The following is a 16,579-nucleotide window of genomic DNA, read 5'->3' as shown; positions in this document are numbered from 1 at the left end:
CAAAAGATGTCAAAAACAAGTTTTGATTTGAAATATGCATTGACCAAGCGTGCATAACTTGCGCATAAGCTATGCGGTCTGCATAAGGAGAAAGATCCTTTGTTCGAGAACCGGCGAAATGTGCATAAGGAAGCTGCATAGCTTATGCACATTCGCTTCCCTTATGCACATTCACGAAATTGTGCATAACCTATGCACCAAGTCATGCGACTTCGCATAAGTGACCAGATCGGTAGCGCATAAGGGTGCATAACTTATGCGATCCACTTATGCGATCCCTTGAAGAGTTCATTAATGGTGGCGGAGATTCCCTCAAATAATTCCTCCTAGAACATACTATTTTAGGGCTCCATGTCGGAAAAATGCTATATATAGTCTCATTTTCCCATTTTAGAAAGAGACAGGAGCAAAGAAGAAAAGGAGAAATTTGAGAGAATTTGAGAGTCATTTTCACCTTCCACCATTTTCAACCAAGATTTGCAGATTTCTTTCTTTCTTTACACTTTCCTACATTTATAGTGTTTAATTCCTTACTTCTTAGCTTAGATTAAAGCTTTATTTCCATTTAAACTCATCATATCTTGTAAGCATTATGGATAGTGAGTAGTTTACTTTTGATTCTGGAGTAAGGGTTGTAATATTTGAGATATTTTGTGGATTTTGATTGGGTAATCCATATTTTGTGGTCTTAATGAGTTTTATTCATTTCTTGTATGTAATGACATGCTTAGTGTAGGATCCCATTAAGTGATGTTCTTAATCCATGGTTGAAGCAGAAAGAAGAAGGCCTTGTGATAGATAATCAAGAAATTGGACTTAATTAACTTAGACCTAGAAATAGGCTAAGGATTAAGAGGATTCACAGATTAATTAAAGAACTTAATGGGTCTTAATTAATTCTAAGTCCACGAAAGTAGGATTAGATTGATTAAGGCACTCTTTGTCTCACTCGAAAGGGAATTCAAAGGATTTAAGAATTAATCTCCTTAAAACCATTTAGTTTCACAAGATTGGATAACCAATTTAAAATCCCAAAATAGCTCGAATATGAAATCCCGAACTCCGGAATCGCCTTTTTACCATTGTTAATTTCTAATCGAATTTAATCATTTGCCATTTTAAATATTGCTATATTTGAACTTGCTTATTTCAATTTGATGCAATTTTAGTTTAATTAATACATTGTTGAATAGAATATTAAATTTGCACATTTAGATTTCGTACTCCATTACCCATTAATTCATTATTTTAATTTCATGAATACTTCAATTTAGTCAACTTTTATATCGAAAATTCAATCATTAACACAACTCCTCGTGGGATCGATATTTTTCTATACTACTTATGCGACAGTGCACTTGCGGTTGGGGCGTATCAAGTTTTTAACCGTTCTTGGGAGTTGTTTGTTTAAGATTGAATTCTTGATCATTTTAGTTGTTTTTAGTTTTATCTTTGTTATCTTTTCATTTTGTGTTTGTTTGTTCTTTTTCAGGTACTTTTAATCTTTTATGAGAAGAGCTAGAAGCACAAGTGATACATCCTTATTGTTCAATCCTGAAATAGAGAAATTTTGCAAGGCCAACAAGAAAGAAACCAGAAGAAGGAAGGAAGCTTTGAGAGAGTGAATTAGAAGCGGACATGGTGATGAAAGAATTAGAATTGGTGTTGGTAATCTTTGGAAATGGTCAAAACAATGAAAATGAAGCCCAAGGGAAGAAGTTGTTAATGCAAGCGTGCCTAGGGAAGTATGATGGATCATGCTTTTCCACATTTTGATGATTTGAGAGAGCATAGCAAGACCAAGGATTGATGCAAATAGTTACAAGATGGATTTTGGAGTTCTTCAAATGATTAAGAATTCTCAATTTGGAGGACATCCTTCTGAAAATCCACACACACACTTGAAGAAGTTTGCTATGATCTGTGACATGCAAAAACAACTGGAGTGTCGATGATGCGGCAAGATTGAAGCTATTCCGTTCTCTTTGAAAGATAGAGCATTGGATTGGCTTGATTCTTTACCTCACAACTCCATTACAAATTGGGAGCAACTCTTGATGCATTTCTTGCACAATATTTTCCACTGGAAAAACTCAAGAGTGAGAATCAAATGGCGACTTTGGACCAAGAGAAGATGAAACTCTTTATGAGTCATGGATGAGATGGAAGGAATTAGAGAGATTATGCCCACATCATGCCATTCCAAAATGGATGATAAATCAGAATTTCTACACAAATGTCACTCCTGCAATCAGAGGAATCATTGATGCTCAAACAGGAGGAGAATTCATTATTAAGCATGAAGATGAAGCTTATGAGCTATTGGAGAAAATTGCAAAAAATACTCATCTTTGGAGTAGTCCAAGAGGACCAGCTCCAACTCAGAAAAGGCAAGCTGCTGGAATATATGATCTTGATCCATTCAACATGATTAATGCAAAGTTTGATGCACTTACAAATGTCCTTGCTAAGAAGATGGAAGATTTGAGTATGTTGGTTAGTTCATCAACATCAGCTGGAAGTTCACAACAAGTGGCTTATGCAGAGGAAACTACCAGCTGTGGAATAGATTATGGAGAACAAGCAGCATATGTTGGTAATTATGGAAACAAGCAAATGGGGAATCCTTATTCTCAAACTTACAATCCAAATTGGAGGAATCATCCCAACTTTTCATGGGGAAATCAGCAAAATCAAGTTCAAAATCGAATTTTCAACCACAGCAATGAGTCAAGTTCCATATCGACAAAATAGGCAACCATTGCCTAATTTTGTGAGAAAAATATGAACCCTCCACCAAAAGCAAGAACAAAATTCCACCACTGAAGCTTTATTGCAGCGGATACTTGCTAACCAAAATAAGCATGATGAGGAGATGAGAGAGGTGAAGGCAAATTTGGAGCAGATGCAAACACACAGCAGAATCTTTGGAAAATCAGTTGCACAACAAGCATCTTCCTCAAGTGCCAAATCTTTTGGAAAGCTTCCAAGTCAACGAGAAAATCCAAAGAAGCGATGTCAAGCTATTACTTTAAGAAGTGGTAAAGTTATAAATGATGAGAAGAGTGAAAATAGTGAGAAGAGAGAAAATGAAAAAGGGCGATGGGAGTGAAAAACAAGAGAGTGCGAGAAAAATGTAAAGGCAATTTGAAGAAAAGGAAGAGAAATATATACCTCTGAACCCTACAAGCCACAACTTCCCTTTCCACAAAGATTTCACAAAGCCAAGCTTGATAGGCAATTTGGGAAGTTCTTAGAGGTTTTGAAGAAACTTTACATAAATGTGCCTTTTGTTGATGCTCTTTCACAAATGCCCTCTTATGCAAAATTCTTGAAAGAAATTCTCTCAAACAAGAGGAAACTTGAAGATGATGAAGCTGTAGCTTTGTGAGAAGAATGTAGTGCTATCCTCCAAGGAAACTTCCTCCAAAGCTTAAGGATCAGGAGTTTTCAATTCCATGCCACATTGGAGAGTCTTGTTCTACAAAAGCTCTATGTGATTTAGGGGCTAGTGTTAGCCTTATGCCCCTCTCTATTTATAATAAGCTCAAAATGGGAGATCTAAAGCCAACACACATATCTCTTGATTGGTGTGAGAACAATCAAGTATCTGAAGGGATTTTGGAGAATGTGCCTGAAGGTTGGAAAGTTCTATATACTGTTGACTTTGTCATCTTGGACATGGAGGAAGATTCTAATATTCCAATTATCTTGGGAGACCCTTTCTAGCTACAAGAGCATTGATTGATGTTAAGGGAGAAAAGCACTCTTAGAGTTGGTGAAGAGCAATTGGTTTTCAATATTAATAACACTATGAAAAAGCATCATTGAAAGGTGATACTTGCTTGAGAGTTGATATCATTGATGAGCTGGTTGAAGAACATTTCAGGAAGAATTATCCTGAAGATCAACTTGAAAATTGTTTGGTTCATGGAAGAAGCTTAGTTTATGACAACCCTCATGTAGCTGCATATACTCAACACTTAGAGGGAAGTCCACCATTCATTTCTGCTCCAGTTTTTCAACTCACACAAAAGGAAATAGTAGAATTTAAGCAACCATCATTCAAGGAAGAAGATGCACCTAAGGTAGAACTTAAGCAACTTCCTTCTCATTTCAGTATGAATTTCTTGGCACTAATAACACTTATCCGATGGTGTAAATGCAAATTTGAGTACTGTAGAAGCTGATAAGTTGTTAAGAGTGTTGAGACAATTTAGAAAAGTTTTGGGATACACCATAGATGACATTAAGGGAATAAGCCCACACTTTTGCATGCATAGAATCATTTTGGAAGAAAATTGTAAGCCATCTATTGAACATCAAAGGATGTTGAACCCAAATATTAAAGAACTTGTTAAAAAGGAAATTTTGAATTTTCTTGATTCTGGGATCATTTACCCTATCTCAGATAGTACTTGGGTGAGCCAGTACATATTGTTCCAAAAAGGGTGGAATAGCGGTGGTCAAAAATGAAAATAATGAATTAATTCCCACTAGAGCGGTGACTAGTTGGCGAATGTGCATAGATTATAGAAAATTAAATGTTGCCACTAGAAAAGATCATTTTCCACTTCCCTTCATTGATCAGATGTTGGAAAGATTGGCTAGGCATTCTTATTTTTGCTATTTAGATGGATATTCAGGTTTTTTTCAAATCCTATCCATCCAAATGATCAAGAAAACCACTTTTACTTGTCTATATGGAACCTTTGCTTATAGAAGGATGCCATTTGGGTTGTGTAATGCACGACCACTTTTCAAAGGTGCATGATGGCAATCTTCTCGATTTCATTGAAGACATAATGGAGGTTTTTATGGGCGACTTTTACATTTATGGATCTTCATTTGATATATGCTTGGCTAACCTTTCTAGAGTTTTGCGGCGATGTGCGAATCTTGACCTTGTGTTAAAGCGGGAAAAGTGTCATTTCATGGTTCGGAAGGGATAGTGCTTGGACATTTGGTGTCTAACGGAGGAATAGAGGTTGATAAAGCCAAAGTTGAAGTGATAGAGAAGATGGCTCCTCCTACCAATGTCAAAGGAATTTGAAGTTTTCTAGGACATGCCGGGTTCTCTGAGGCGCTTTATCAAGGATTTTTCTAAAATAGCTAAACCTTTGTCTAATTTGTTAAGTAATGATACACAATTTGTATTTGACCAAGAGTGTTTGGATGCCTTTTGCAGGTTGAAGCAAGCTCTCATAACTGCACCAATCATGAAACCAACTGATTTGAGCCTAAATTTTGAAATTATGTGTGATGCTAGCAACTATGCAATTGGGGCATTCTTGGTCAAAGAAAGGACAAAAAGGCTTATGCTATTTATTATGCTAGTAGAACAACTGGATGAGGCTCAAACAAATTATGCAACAAGCTGAAAAGGAATTTTTGGCAATTGTCTTTGCATTGGAAAAGTTCGGACCTTACATTATTGACTCAAAGGTGGTTATATTTTGAGATCATGCGGCTATCGGTATTTGCTCAGTAAAAGGAGGCCAAACCTAGGCTCATTAGGTGGATTCTGATGCTACAAGAGTTTGATTTGGAGATTAGAGATAAGAAAAGAGCTGAAAATGTAGTTGCTGATAATCTTAGTAGGTTGAAATTGGATAGTGAAGAATTGGATGAAATCCCTATTGATGAGTTTTCTTGGATGAACAACTTTTCTCTCTTGTTGCTAAACTACCTTGGTATCGAGACTTTGTGAATTATCTATCTTGTGGAGTTTTACCTCTAGGTATGACATGGCAACAAAAGAAAAAGTTTTTGCATGAGGTGAAGTTTTATAGATGGGATGATCCTTTACTCTTTAGGAGATGTTGTGATGGTTTAATTAGAAGATGTATTCTGAAGAGGAGTGCAGTATTTTGCATCATTGCCATGCTTACGATTATGGAGGTCATTTTGGCATCTCTAAGGCACTAGTAAAATTTTGCAAAATTTGGTTTCTTTTGGCCAAATCTTTTTAAGGATGTGAGGAAATTTGTGTTGGATTGTGATAGATGTCAAAGGAGTGGAAATTTGTCAAAAGAGATCAAATGCCCTAAATAATATTCTTGAAGTGGAATTATTTGATGTTTGGGAATAGATTTTATGGGGCCATTCCCTCCTTCATATGGTAATAGATACATCTTAGTTGGGGTTGACTATGTGTCAAAGTGGGTGGAAGCTATTGCAACTCTAACTAATGATGCTAGAGTGGTAGTGAAATTCTTGAAGAAATTTGTCTTGAGCAGTTTGGAGCTCCTAGGGCTATAATTAGTGATGGGGGTTCCCATTTTTGTAATAAGCAATTTGAAAGCTTAATGAGGAAGTATGGTGTAGTGCACAAGATAGCTACCCCATACCATCCTCAAACTTCAGGACAAGTTGAAATTTCTAACAGAGGGCTCAAGCATATTTTGGAGAAAACAGTGAACAATTCTAAGAAAGATTGGTCTATCAAACTAGATGATGCTTTATGGGCATATAGGGTGCCTACAAAACCCCTATAGGAACTACTCCCTTTAGATTGGTGTATGGTAAGTCTTGTCATTTACCTGTGGAGCTAGAACATAGAGCATATTGGGCCATTCAAACCTTGAATTTTGATCTTAAGCAAGCTGGTGAGAAAAGGTTATTACAACTTAATGAGCTTGAGGAATTGAGGATGGATGCTTATGAAAGTGCAGTATTTACAAAGAAAGAACTAAAGTTTGGCATGATAAGCATCGAGGAAAAAGGAATTCAAAGAAGGTGATTTAGTTTTGTTGTTCAACTCAATATTTAAAATGTACCCTGGAAAAATTAAGTCAAGGTGAATTTGGTCCATATAGAGTTTCTAAGGTTTTCCCTTATGGAGCAATAGAAATTTGGAGTGAAAAATCAGGAATTTTAAGGTCAATGGGCATAGATTGAAACATAACATAGCTGGAGACCCAATACTAGGAGCAAGCTGTTACAAGCTCTCCAATCCCTCACCTCTTTTGATTAAAATTCATGAAGAGTCCACTAAGGACTATAAATTAGCCCTCTTGGGAGGCATCCCAAGTCCTTTATTTTGCTTTTGTTGATTTACTTTCATTTTCATTAATTTTGTTTTATCTCGAATCTCCCCAAATTTAATTTTTGACATTGTTAAATTTTGTCTCTTGTAGATGTTATTCAATGTAGAAAATTTGGTGGCTTGTTGGGAAAGTAATTCTTAACTTGAAAAATTTTGTCCTTCAAAAGAAGCGATAAGTTTTCTTTGCATAACTTTGTCACGGGAGCTGCAATCTGGTTTATGTAGAGGAAATGTACATTCTGCTGCAAAAAGGGGTGTCTGCAGCAAAATGGCTCATGTTTTTGATGAGGTTGGATGTATTTAAATAGAGGAAGGTTGGTGAACTGCTGAAGCTGCTATCTGGTTCATGCAAAAAGGGTGTCTGCAGCAAATGGCTTGTGTTTTGATGAGGTTGGGTGTGTAACTTTTTAATACTTGTGCTTATAATGTTAATATGGTGGTAAGTAAGTCATTTTTGCAGCTTTGAGCTTCTTTGAGTTGTAGAATTCAAGGTAGAAATGCTGCATTTTCTTGGCAAATCTTGGAGAGTTCATTTCTCATTTGTGGTTAGATGCAACTTTATGCAGATTTTTATGGAGTTTTATGTGCTAAATGTTGATTTGCAGAATTTGACTCAAAATGGCATAGTTCTCAAAAATCTTTTATGTAGGATCCACTTTCACATGCATGTGTGATGCATTTTTGATGAACTTTGTATATATTGATGTGTTTTTGGTGAAAAATTCTCATGGTTTATGCTTCATGGAATTATATTTCCTCATTCTAGGGTATTTTTCACACTTGCAATCCATGTTCTATTGCATTCTTGATCTTGTTAAATTGTGCATAAGCAACTGCATAGCTTATGCAATCCTGCATAACCACAATTCTTGCCATTTTTCACCTTTATTGCAAGTGCATAAGGAGAGTGCATAGCTTATGCAACTCTGCATAACCTCATTTTGTCAAATTTCATATCTGTCAAAACTTGCATAAGGTGAGTGCATGACTTATGCACTTCTGCATAACCAAAAATTCTGCATTTTCTCTCTCTGCTGAAGTCTGCATAACCAGAGTGCATAGCCTATGCACTTCTGCATGATCAGAAACTCCAGAAAAATCAAACTTGCCGAGGGGTGCATAAGGAAGGTGCATAAGTTATGCATACGCATAACCAAGAACTCCAAAAATACAACTTTGAGGGTGCATAAGCGAGTGCATAACCTATGCATACGCATGTGGCTCTGAGAAAAACCAAAGTTGCGAGACACGCATAAGCGAGTGCATAGCTTATGCATACGCATAACCAAAAATTCGAATTCCAAAACCCAGAAGAGTGCATAAGCGAGTGCATAGCTTATGCACATCTGCATGACCACCAACCAAAATTCCAAAAATTGCGAGCGATTGCATGAGTAGAGTGCATAACCTATGCATACGCATGACCCAATTCTCGAAACACCACTTACGAGAGATGCATAAGGAGTGCATAACTTATGCACTCATGACGCTTCGCTCCTCAACATTTCAAGGGTCACGAAACATGCATAAGGGCGATTGCATGACCTATGCACTTGTGCATAAGCCATTTCTTTGAAGTTTAAATCATTACGAAACATGTACAAAAGAGTGCACAGGTTATGCATAAATCATTTTCCTTATGCGGTCTCTTTCAAACCCGATTCAAATTCATTTCGGCAAACAAAACTTCCCACCTCCACTTCGACTCTTCACCCCACTGACCCTTCAACCTCCATTCCTTAGGCATTCTCGCCGTCTCTCTCCCATCTTCTCCACTAGCACTCTCATCACGAAAACCCTAAATTTCCCCTTACATTTTCATTTCCCCCTATCTCTTCTCCATCGGCAATGGATTCCCCTCCACATTCCCGCCCCGCTTCTCCCCTCGAAGTCTCTCCATTGTCATCGATACACCCCACTTCCAATCCTCCACCACAAACGACACCCCACCACCTCCCCAACCACATACAAGCGCAAAATCCGGTCCAAATCCGTGCGACCCATGTCCTCCGCCCTCCTCTGTCCAAGCGCAAAGACCCACCCACCCCATTGTCGAGCAGCCTCCCAAAAAGCCAAAAGCTCCACCCTCTACACCCTCTTCCAGCAAAAAGACAATTTCGGCAACCTCATTTGTATCAAAGCTACCCTGGCCTCTCCCTGATACAATTCAAAAAGCCGCTTTCAAGAGACTCAAAGATAGAAGGGTACAACCTACTAGGTATATATCTGCTGATGCTCTACAATCTCTTGGTTTATTTGACAATGTAGTTGCATTTCTTGATGGTATGGGTTGGATGAATTTGTGCATAAGCAAGAGGTAGTTTATCAATTCTAGTTTTGGAGTTTATTTCTTCATTCTCTGCTACCCTCAATTTGCATGATGTAGACCATACCAATTATGAAATTTAGATGCTTGGGGCAAAATAGAGAAGCGTCATTAGACCAATTTCATAGCATTTTGGTTTTGCAATTGATGGGTTATTTAGAGTACCACATCTTTGGAGTAGAGGTAGCCAACAAGGGCATTTGGAATCTGCCCAATTTTGGAGAATCATAACAAACCAACCTCAAACTTTCTCTGTGGTAGATCCAAAACATCCCAAATCCTTGACCTGCACTTAGGTTTATTCATAGGTGATGGCTAGCACCATATTAGGCGAGAGGACTAGTTACAGTCTTTGTGGGCAAATCTGAACTATTTATGTTATGGTGTGCATTTCACAAAGTTAAGGTATCTCTGGTTACTTCTTTTGTGAACATGTCTTTGCACATTGCCCCCAAATCCATAGGTGATATTGTTTTGGGTGGGCTTATCACTGTCATAGCCAAGCATTTTGGTTTTAATCCTCCAGAGCACTCAATCCCAGCACTTGAGGACACTTTATATTTTGATACTGCACACTTAACCAAAACAGGGTTCCATTTATCATATTTTGATACTGGCCACCTGCGGCGGCGAGCCTATTGCACAACGAACCCAACCTTTCCCATCGGTCCCACGGCACCCTACTACACCTACCCCACCCCTCGGCCTACGGGACATTCCGGCTACCTCTGCCCATACCTCCTACAGATGAACCTTCCTCATCCACAGCACCTCCTGCATTCAACACTAAAGCCTTATTCACCTATCTTGAAAGGCTTAGTGATGATATATTCTTTGTGGATAGGAAGCTTGACAGTGGTCTTGATACACTAAAGGATCGTCATGATCAGCTATTTGACCTTGTCATGGAAACCAGGGACAAACAAAAAGAACTGAAGGAGATGGTGAAGCAACTCATGATCTTTTTGGGCATGCCACCCCCACCTCCATCACCTCCTCCAGCACCATCTTTTCGACGGTAGTGGCGACCTAAGCATAGCCACATCCTTGGACAAAGGAAAAACAATAGACATAGATTAGTGTTTATTTTACTTTTGTTCAATCTTGTAGGACCTTTTCTTTGTAAATATGTTCAAACATTTATAGTTTGTTTTGGATTATGTTTGTTTGTTCTGAATTAGTTTATTTTAAATTCTGTTTCTTTTGAGGTTTTATTAGATAGCTATTACATTAGTCTTCTTTGATTTTTATTGCACTTATTGCCTTTTTGTACATATTTGCCCATACTCTGTCTATATTTCAATACTTCTACTGCTGGTTGTACATTTCCTCTTGCCAATTCCCATGCAGCAGCTTTTGTATACACTGCACAGCTATGAATTTCCTCATGCAGAACTTTTGCATAGCCTGTGCAACTCTTTCTGCTACTTCTGCAGAATTGCACAGGTTGTATTCCCCTTATGCCACTGTCCTGCATAGCCTATGCAACATATATTGCCTCTTATGCAGCACCGCATGGCTTATGCACCTTACCTATGCACATGCTCTGGACAGCACTTAACTCTGCATAACCTGTGCAGCTTCTTATGCATCCCTTTATCTTGAATTCTCATACCAGGTAACTCTTTCTTTTTGCTCTTAATTTTTACAATTCCTGGTCAATATTATTTGCTTTGAGTTTTGGTTATCTGCTGCTTGCGACATTGAGGACAATGTCTAATTTTGAGTTTGGGGGTGCATATTTTGATTTTTAGCTTTATTTTTCACATTTTGAGTATAGGAGCATCTCATTCCATTTCATTTACATATATTGTAAATATTTTACATATACATCCATACATACATATTCATTACACATTTACACACACATTATACATCACTTAGAAATTGTACAAATTGCATACAAATAGACTCCTTCCATTTAGTTCATGCATTACTCATTTTAGGAATCATGCACCATGCATTAAAATCTTTTGCCAAATCCCTTGAGTATTGAAAATGTGCCTATGAGAGTGATTTGACTCACCTTTTAGTTGGGTTTGTGGATTGAAAGTTCCTAAAAGGTGCAAGGTTTTGAAGTGTCTATCCCTTGCCTATATCTTCTTAGCCAAAAAGCCACCCAACTAGTCATTTGGAGATGGAAGAGTTTAGAGGGAGTTATTGGATATAAGGTAGTTAAATGATGTCTCACCAATCCTAAAACAAATTTTCTAAACCTTTCAAGTGAAATACCAGCTTATACTTGAAAGAGAGATGATTAGGCATTCTTTGATTTAAACCTCCTCATTTTAAACCTTTGGCCTTTTTCCTAATTAAAATTGACCCTTGCAAACCCCTTTTGAGCCTTTTTATCCCTAATTTTTCTTGAATCCCTTATTGCTACCTAGCCAATGAACCAAACACTACAACCCTTTTCATGAGAATAATTATTTACAATATTAGGTACATAAAAAAAAAAAAGAGAAAAAGAAAAGAAAAGAAAAAAAAATACAATAAAAGGGAGAAGAAGTGCTTGTCATCTTGTAAAAGTGCTAGTATATGTGCTTTTCACTATTGCCATTCAAAATGAAAGAAATCCACCCAAAGTATTAAAAGAAATGAGTTTGGGGGTGGCATTTTTAGGGACAAGCATCAAAAGAAAATGCAAAATACAAGTCTAAAGTATCAAAATGTCCCTCCATTCTATGTGTCTTGTAAAATATGCTAGCACTTGGCAATCCTCATTGTGTATTTCTTTCTCCTATGTAAAAAAAAAGAGAGAAAAAGATATAATAAAGTGTACCTTATGTTTCAAAATTGCAACATATTCTCATGCTTTGAATACTTTTTACCCATTTTTTTTTCTTCTTAGCCTCTTTTTGAATCCCATGGCCCCATTACATCCATAAAAAGACCTTTGATCTCTTGATAGTACTTGCCACATTAGTGGAGATAGGAGTAGGGAATTTGCCTATGGGATTGGAAAATTATCCATTCATTCATTTAATTCCATCATTCTATATAGAGACACTTTGACTATTGGTTGTTCTAGAATTCCTTTTGAGCATGACTCTCTCTTTTGATTGGTTGGTTTGGGGATTTTGAATGATAATTGACTTGATGGCTAAGCGGTGAAAGCTTGGATAAGCATTAGATTCTTTGCATTTTGAAGGATGAGTATATGGATTGTTGGTATGGCTAAAGGTGTGTTAAGTTACTTCAATTGGTAATTTTCATAACTCTTTGGATAAGGCACCCCTAAAAACTTTGCACCACATTCTAAAGTTTGCTTGAGGACAAGCAAAAGCTTGAGTTTGGGGGTATTTGATGCATACATTTTGCATAGTCATTTAGGTCTAATTTTATAACCCTTTTTATTTGATTATTAGTCATTTTTAGCTAATTTCATTAGTTAATTAGTTAGTTTTTCATAGTTGTCAATTTTGCATTAATTTGTAATTTTTACTTTGTTTTGTAGGAAAAATGGTGTTTTTGAAGGACTAAAGAGAATTTTGCCATTGAGGAGTGTCTTCTACAGCAAAAAGATGTCAAAAACAAGTTTTCGAGCTGAAATATGCATTGACCAAACTGTGCATAACTTGCCGCATAAGCTATGCAGATCTGCATAAGGAGAAAGATCACTGTTCCAGAACCAGCCGAAATGTGCATAAGGAGACTGCATAGCTTATGCACATTCTCGCTTCCCTTATGCACATTCACGAAATTGTGCATAACCTATGCACCAAGTCATGCGACCGCATAAGTGACCCAGATCCAGTAAGCGCATAAGGGATTGCATAACTTATGCGATCCACTTATGCGATCCTTGAAGAGTTCATTAATGGTGGCGGGAGATTCCCTCAAATAATTCCTCCTAGAACATACTATTTTAGGGCTCCATGTCAGAAAAATGCTATATATAGTCTCATTTTCCCATTTTAGAAAGAGACAAGGAGCAAAGAAGAAAAGGAGAGGGGGCTGAGCAGAATTTGAGGAGTTATTTTCACCTTCCACACCATTTTCAACCAAGATTTGCAGATTTCTTTCTTTCTTTACACTTTCCTACATTTCTAGTGTTTAATTCCTTACTTCTTAGCTTAGATTAAAGCTTTATTTCCATTTAAACTCATCATATCTTGTAAGCATTATGGATAGTGAGTAGTTTACTTTTGATTCTGGAGTAAGGGTTGTAATATTTGAGATATTTTGTGGATTTTGATTGGGTAATCCATATTTTGTGGTCTTAATGAGTTTTATTCATTTCTTGTATGTAATGACATGCTTAGTGTAGGATCCCATTAAGTGATGTTCTTAATCCATGGTTGAAGCACCGAAAGGAGAAGGCCTTGTGATAGATAATCAAGAAATTGGACTTAATTAACTTAGACCTAGAAATAGGCTAAGGATTAAGAGGATTCACAGATTAATTAAAGAACTTAATGGGTCTTAATTAATTCTAAGTCCACGAAAGTAGGATTAGATTGATTAAGGCACTCTTTGTCTCACTCGAAAGGGAATTCAAAGGATTTAAGAATTAATCTCCTTAAAACCATTTAGTTTCACAAGATTGGATAACCAATTTAAAATCCCAAAATAGCTCGAATATAAAATCCCGAACTCCGGAATCGCCTTTTTACCATTGTTAATTTCTAATCGAATTTAATCATTTGCCATTTTAAATATTGCCATATTTGAACTTGCTTATTTCAATTTGATGCAATTTTAGTTTAATTAATACATTGTTGAATAGAATATTAAATTTGCACATTTAGATTTCGTACTCCATTACCCATTAATTCATTATTTTAATTTCATGAATACTTCAATTTAGTCAACTTTTATATCGAAAATTCAATCATTAACACAACTCCTCGTGGGATCGATATTTTTCTATACTACTTGTACGACCCGTGCACTTGCGGTTGGGATGCATCATTGAGCCACAAATATGTAAACAAGATGATGACAAACCAAGCTGAAACAACAGATATTACTAAAACGGCTAACATATCCTTCCTTTTAAGAAAACCATTCCATTTTTCGGCAATTTCAGCTGTGTGAGTAGGGAAAAGAATTTATCATTGTTCCATCAAAGAGGAAAAGAAAAGGAAGTTAAAAGGCAAGGTATAATGATAGAACATAAGCACAAACAATTCATGCAACGCTGATTATCCAATTTGTCACCTGATTATACACATTGGTTTTGTTCAAAATTTGTCGAAGGCAAAAATACATTACCTAATTCGACTGCATCAACACGAACATAAATATCATATCCCTCTTCCCCATTGTGCACAGTGTCCATCAATTTGCCATACCATGTCAAACAGCCAGTCTCCTTCCCAGCAATATCTATGCTTGCATATGCAGAGCATGAACAATTCCTCATGCAATTCTTTTCACAGTCCCTTGGACTCATATTCGTGCTCGCCCAAACTGCTGCTGAAGTGTCAGATACTTTAACATTCGCCACTTTCACAAATCCGTCTCCATGGCCACATAATAAGGTAGACTCTAGCCGCTTCGACACACACTGATGCATCTTTTAGAATATTCCATTCCCTTGGGGACTTGGGTTCATACCCCGGTAAACAATCACATTCAAATCTTCGACTAAAAAAGTGCGGATCACATATTCCATAGGTACCACAACGCCCATATGGATCACACGGAGATTTTGGTACCGACCAGAATTCATTCCATTTGCCATCTTTTTCATGCCAAATTAGATTCTTAACTAGTCCTGAATAGTCCAACATTACCCTTAGGATAACGAAGCATCAGAAACAGAGTAGGTCATATATGTCTCATTTTGATTGTTGACAAAACTAACATTGGATATATCTGTATAACTTTTCAAGGGCCAAGGACAGCCTCGCCAAATATATTTTGTACCCCAGTAGATAAAGGCCTGTGGTGATCCTTTTGGGTTGATCTGAAGTGAGAAGTTTCCAGTTCGGGGTCACCTGCTGATCTCCAAGATATCAGGAACCGGTTCATGCCTGTCCTTGGTCCAACCCAAGTTTCATTCTGGCAGCATAGTATCCGTAGGATGATCAAAGCTTTCCCACACAGTACTTTTACTTCTATCGTCGAACAAAACCAAATTTCCTGTATCCAAGAGCTGAGCTACAACACAAGTATCTGTAGCCTCCTTGAGACATTTGTAGACCATACAGGAACCTTCAAGTTATGGTAGCTATGGAGAACGAGATTTCCATGTTGGTCAATTGATAGAACTCCCGAGGAACCATAGATTGGATCATCCCTATTTGCTACCCACACTACAGTTTGCTCTCGACTTTACGGTGCAGATTCCAAGATATCTAAACCTGGAACTTCCGGGGCTAAAGAATCCTAATGCAAAATTATTTTCTCTAGAGATCAGAAAGTCACCATCATGAATGGTTTGGTTCATAGTTATGGTGTCTTTGGAAGAAGAAAATGCGAAATGGAGGACTAGAAGAGAAGAATGCAGGAACAACTTTTGAAAATCCATACTGGTTCTGTAATCTTCATTGAAGTGAAACTTATGTGGGATGTGGTCATATTTTTAACCTAGAAAAGTCCACAAGGAGCTAAGACTTATAGAAAAAAGTTATCCCACATCATATTATTACAAAAATATTTATTTTATAATTAATTAATTATTTATATAATAAATTAGAGTAATAGATATTTGATATATAAAATGTGAATCTAATATGAAATATTATTTTTAAAATGCAATTATGTATAATAACTTTAGAAATGATTCTAATGTCTCTGTATAAAGCTAATTGGTAGAATATGTGATATTTGAAAGGTTGTCAATGAAATTTTATATCTTCATTGGGATCATATTATTAGAGATTGTTATAGGGAACAATAACTTTTTTTAAAGAGCATTCTACCTAAGAATGATGGGAAAAATAAGTTAAAAATTTGGGGTAAATTTTTGTAATCATAACTGAATTTTATATTGATTTTTTTTATGATCATAAAATTAGTAGTAATTTATTCACTTAAATTTCATTTTATTACATTTAGATTTCATTTATTTGGTAAAAAATAATTTACATGTAGAAAATATAAATATTTTTTTATTATTAATGATATTTATTTAAGTTTTAATAAAAAAAAAATTTTATTAATTTATTTTTTAAATACTCTAAATATTAAAAAATATTTCTTAAAATAATATTTTTCATAAAAGGAATCGAGCATTAATTTCCTGATTTCAATAG

General features: G+C 36.4%; 1 protein-coding gene and 1 non-coding gene across 2 annotated transcripts; both read right to left on the bottom strand.

The window, feature by feature from the left end:
* Window positions 1–2,096: 2,096 nt before the first annotated feature.
* On the bottom strand, window positions 2,097–2,201 carry LOC131176474 (small nucleolar RNA R71). Its single transcript, XR_009146530.1, has one exon. It is a non-coding gene; the product is annotated as a small nucleolar RNA R71 (small nucleolar RNA).
* An 8,162-nt stretch (window positions 2,202–10,363) lies between these two features.
* On the bottom strand, window positions 10,364–14,895 carry LOC131176469 (G-type lectin S-receptor-like serine/threonine-protein kinase At1g11410). The gene is made up of 3 exons (XM_058141522.1): window positions 14,592–14,895; window positions 14,270–14,406; window positions 10,364–10,420 (listed from the first exon to the last, which is right to left on the bottom strand). Exons 1-3 carry the CDS (start codon window positions 14,893–14,895, stop codon window positions 10,364–10,366), a joined length of 498 nt encoding a protein of 165 aa, XP_057997505.1.
* Window positions 14,896–16,579: the final 1,684 nt, after the last annotated feature.

Source organism: Hevea brasiliensis, unplaced genomic scaffold (assembly GCF_030052815.1).
Source record: "Hevea brasiliensis isolate MT/VB/25A 57/8 unplaced genomic scaffold, ASM3005281v1 Scaf121, whole genome shotgun sequence".
Classification (NCBI taxonomy): Eukaryota; Viridiplantae; Streptophyta; class Magnoliopsida; order Malpighiales; family Euphorbiaceae; genus Hevea; species Hevea brasiliensis.
This window is presented reverse-complemented; position numbering and strand designations above follow the sequence as displayed.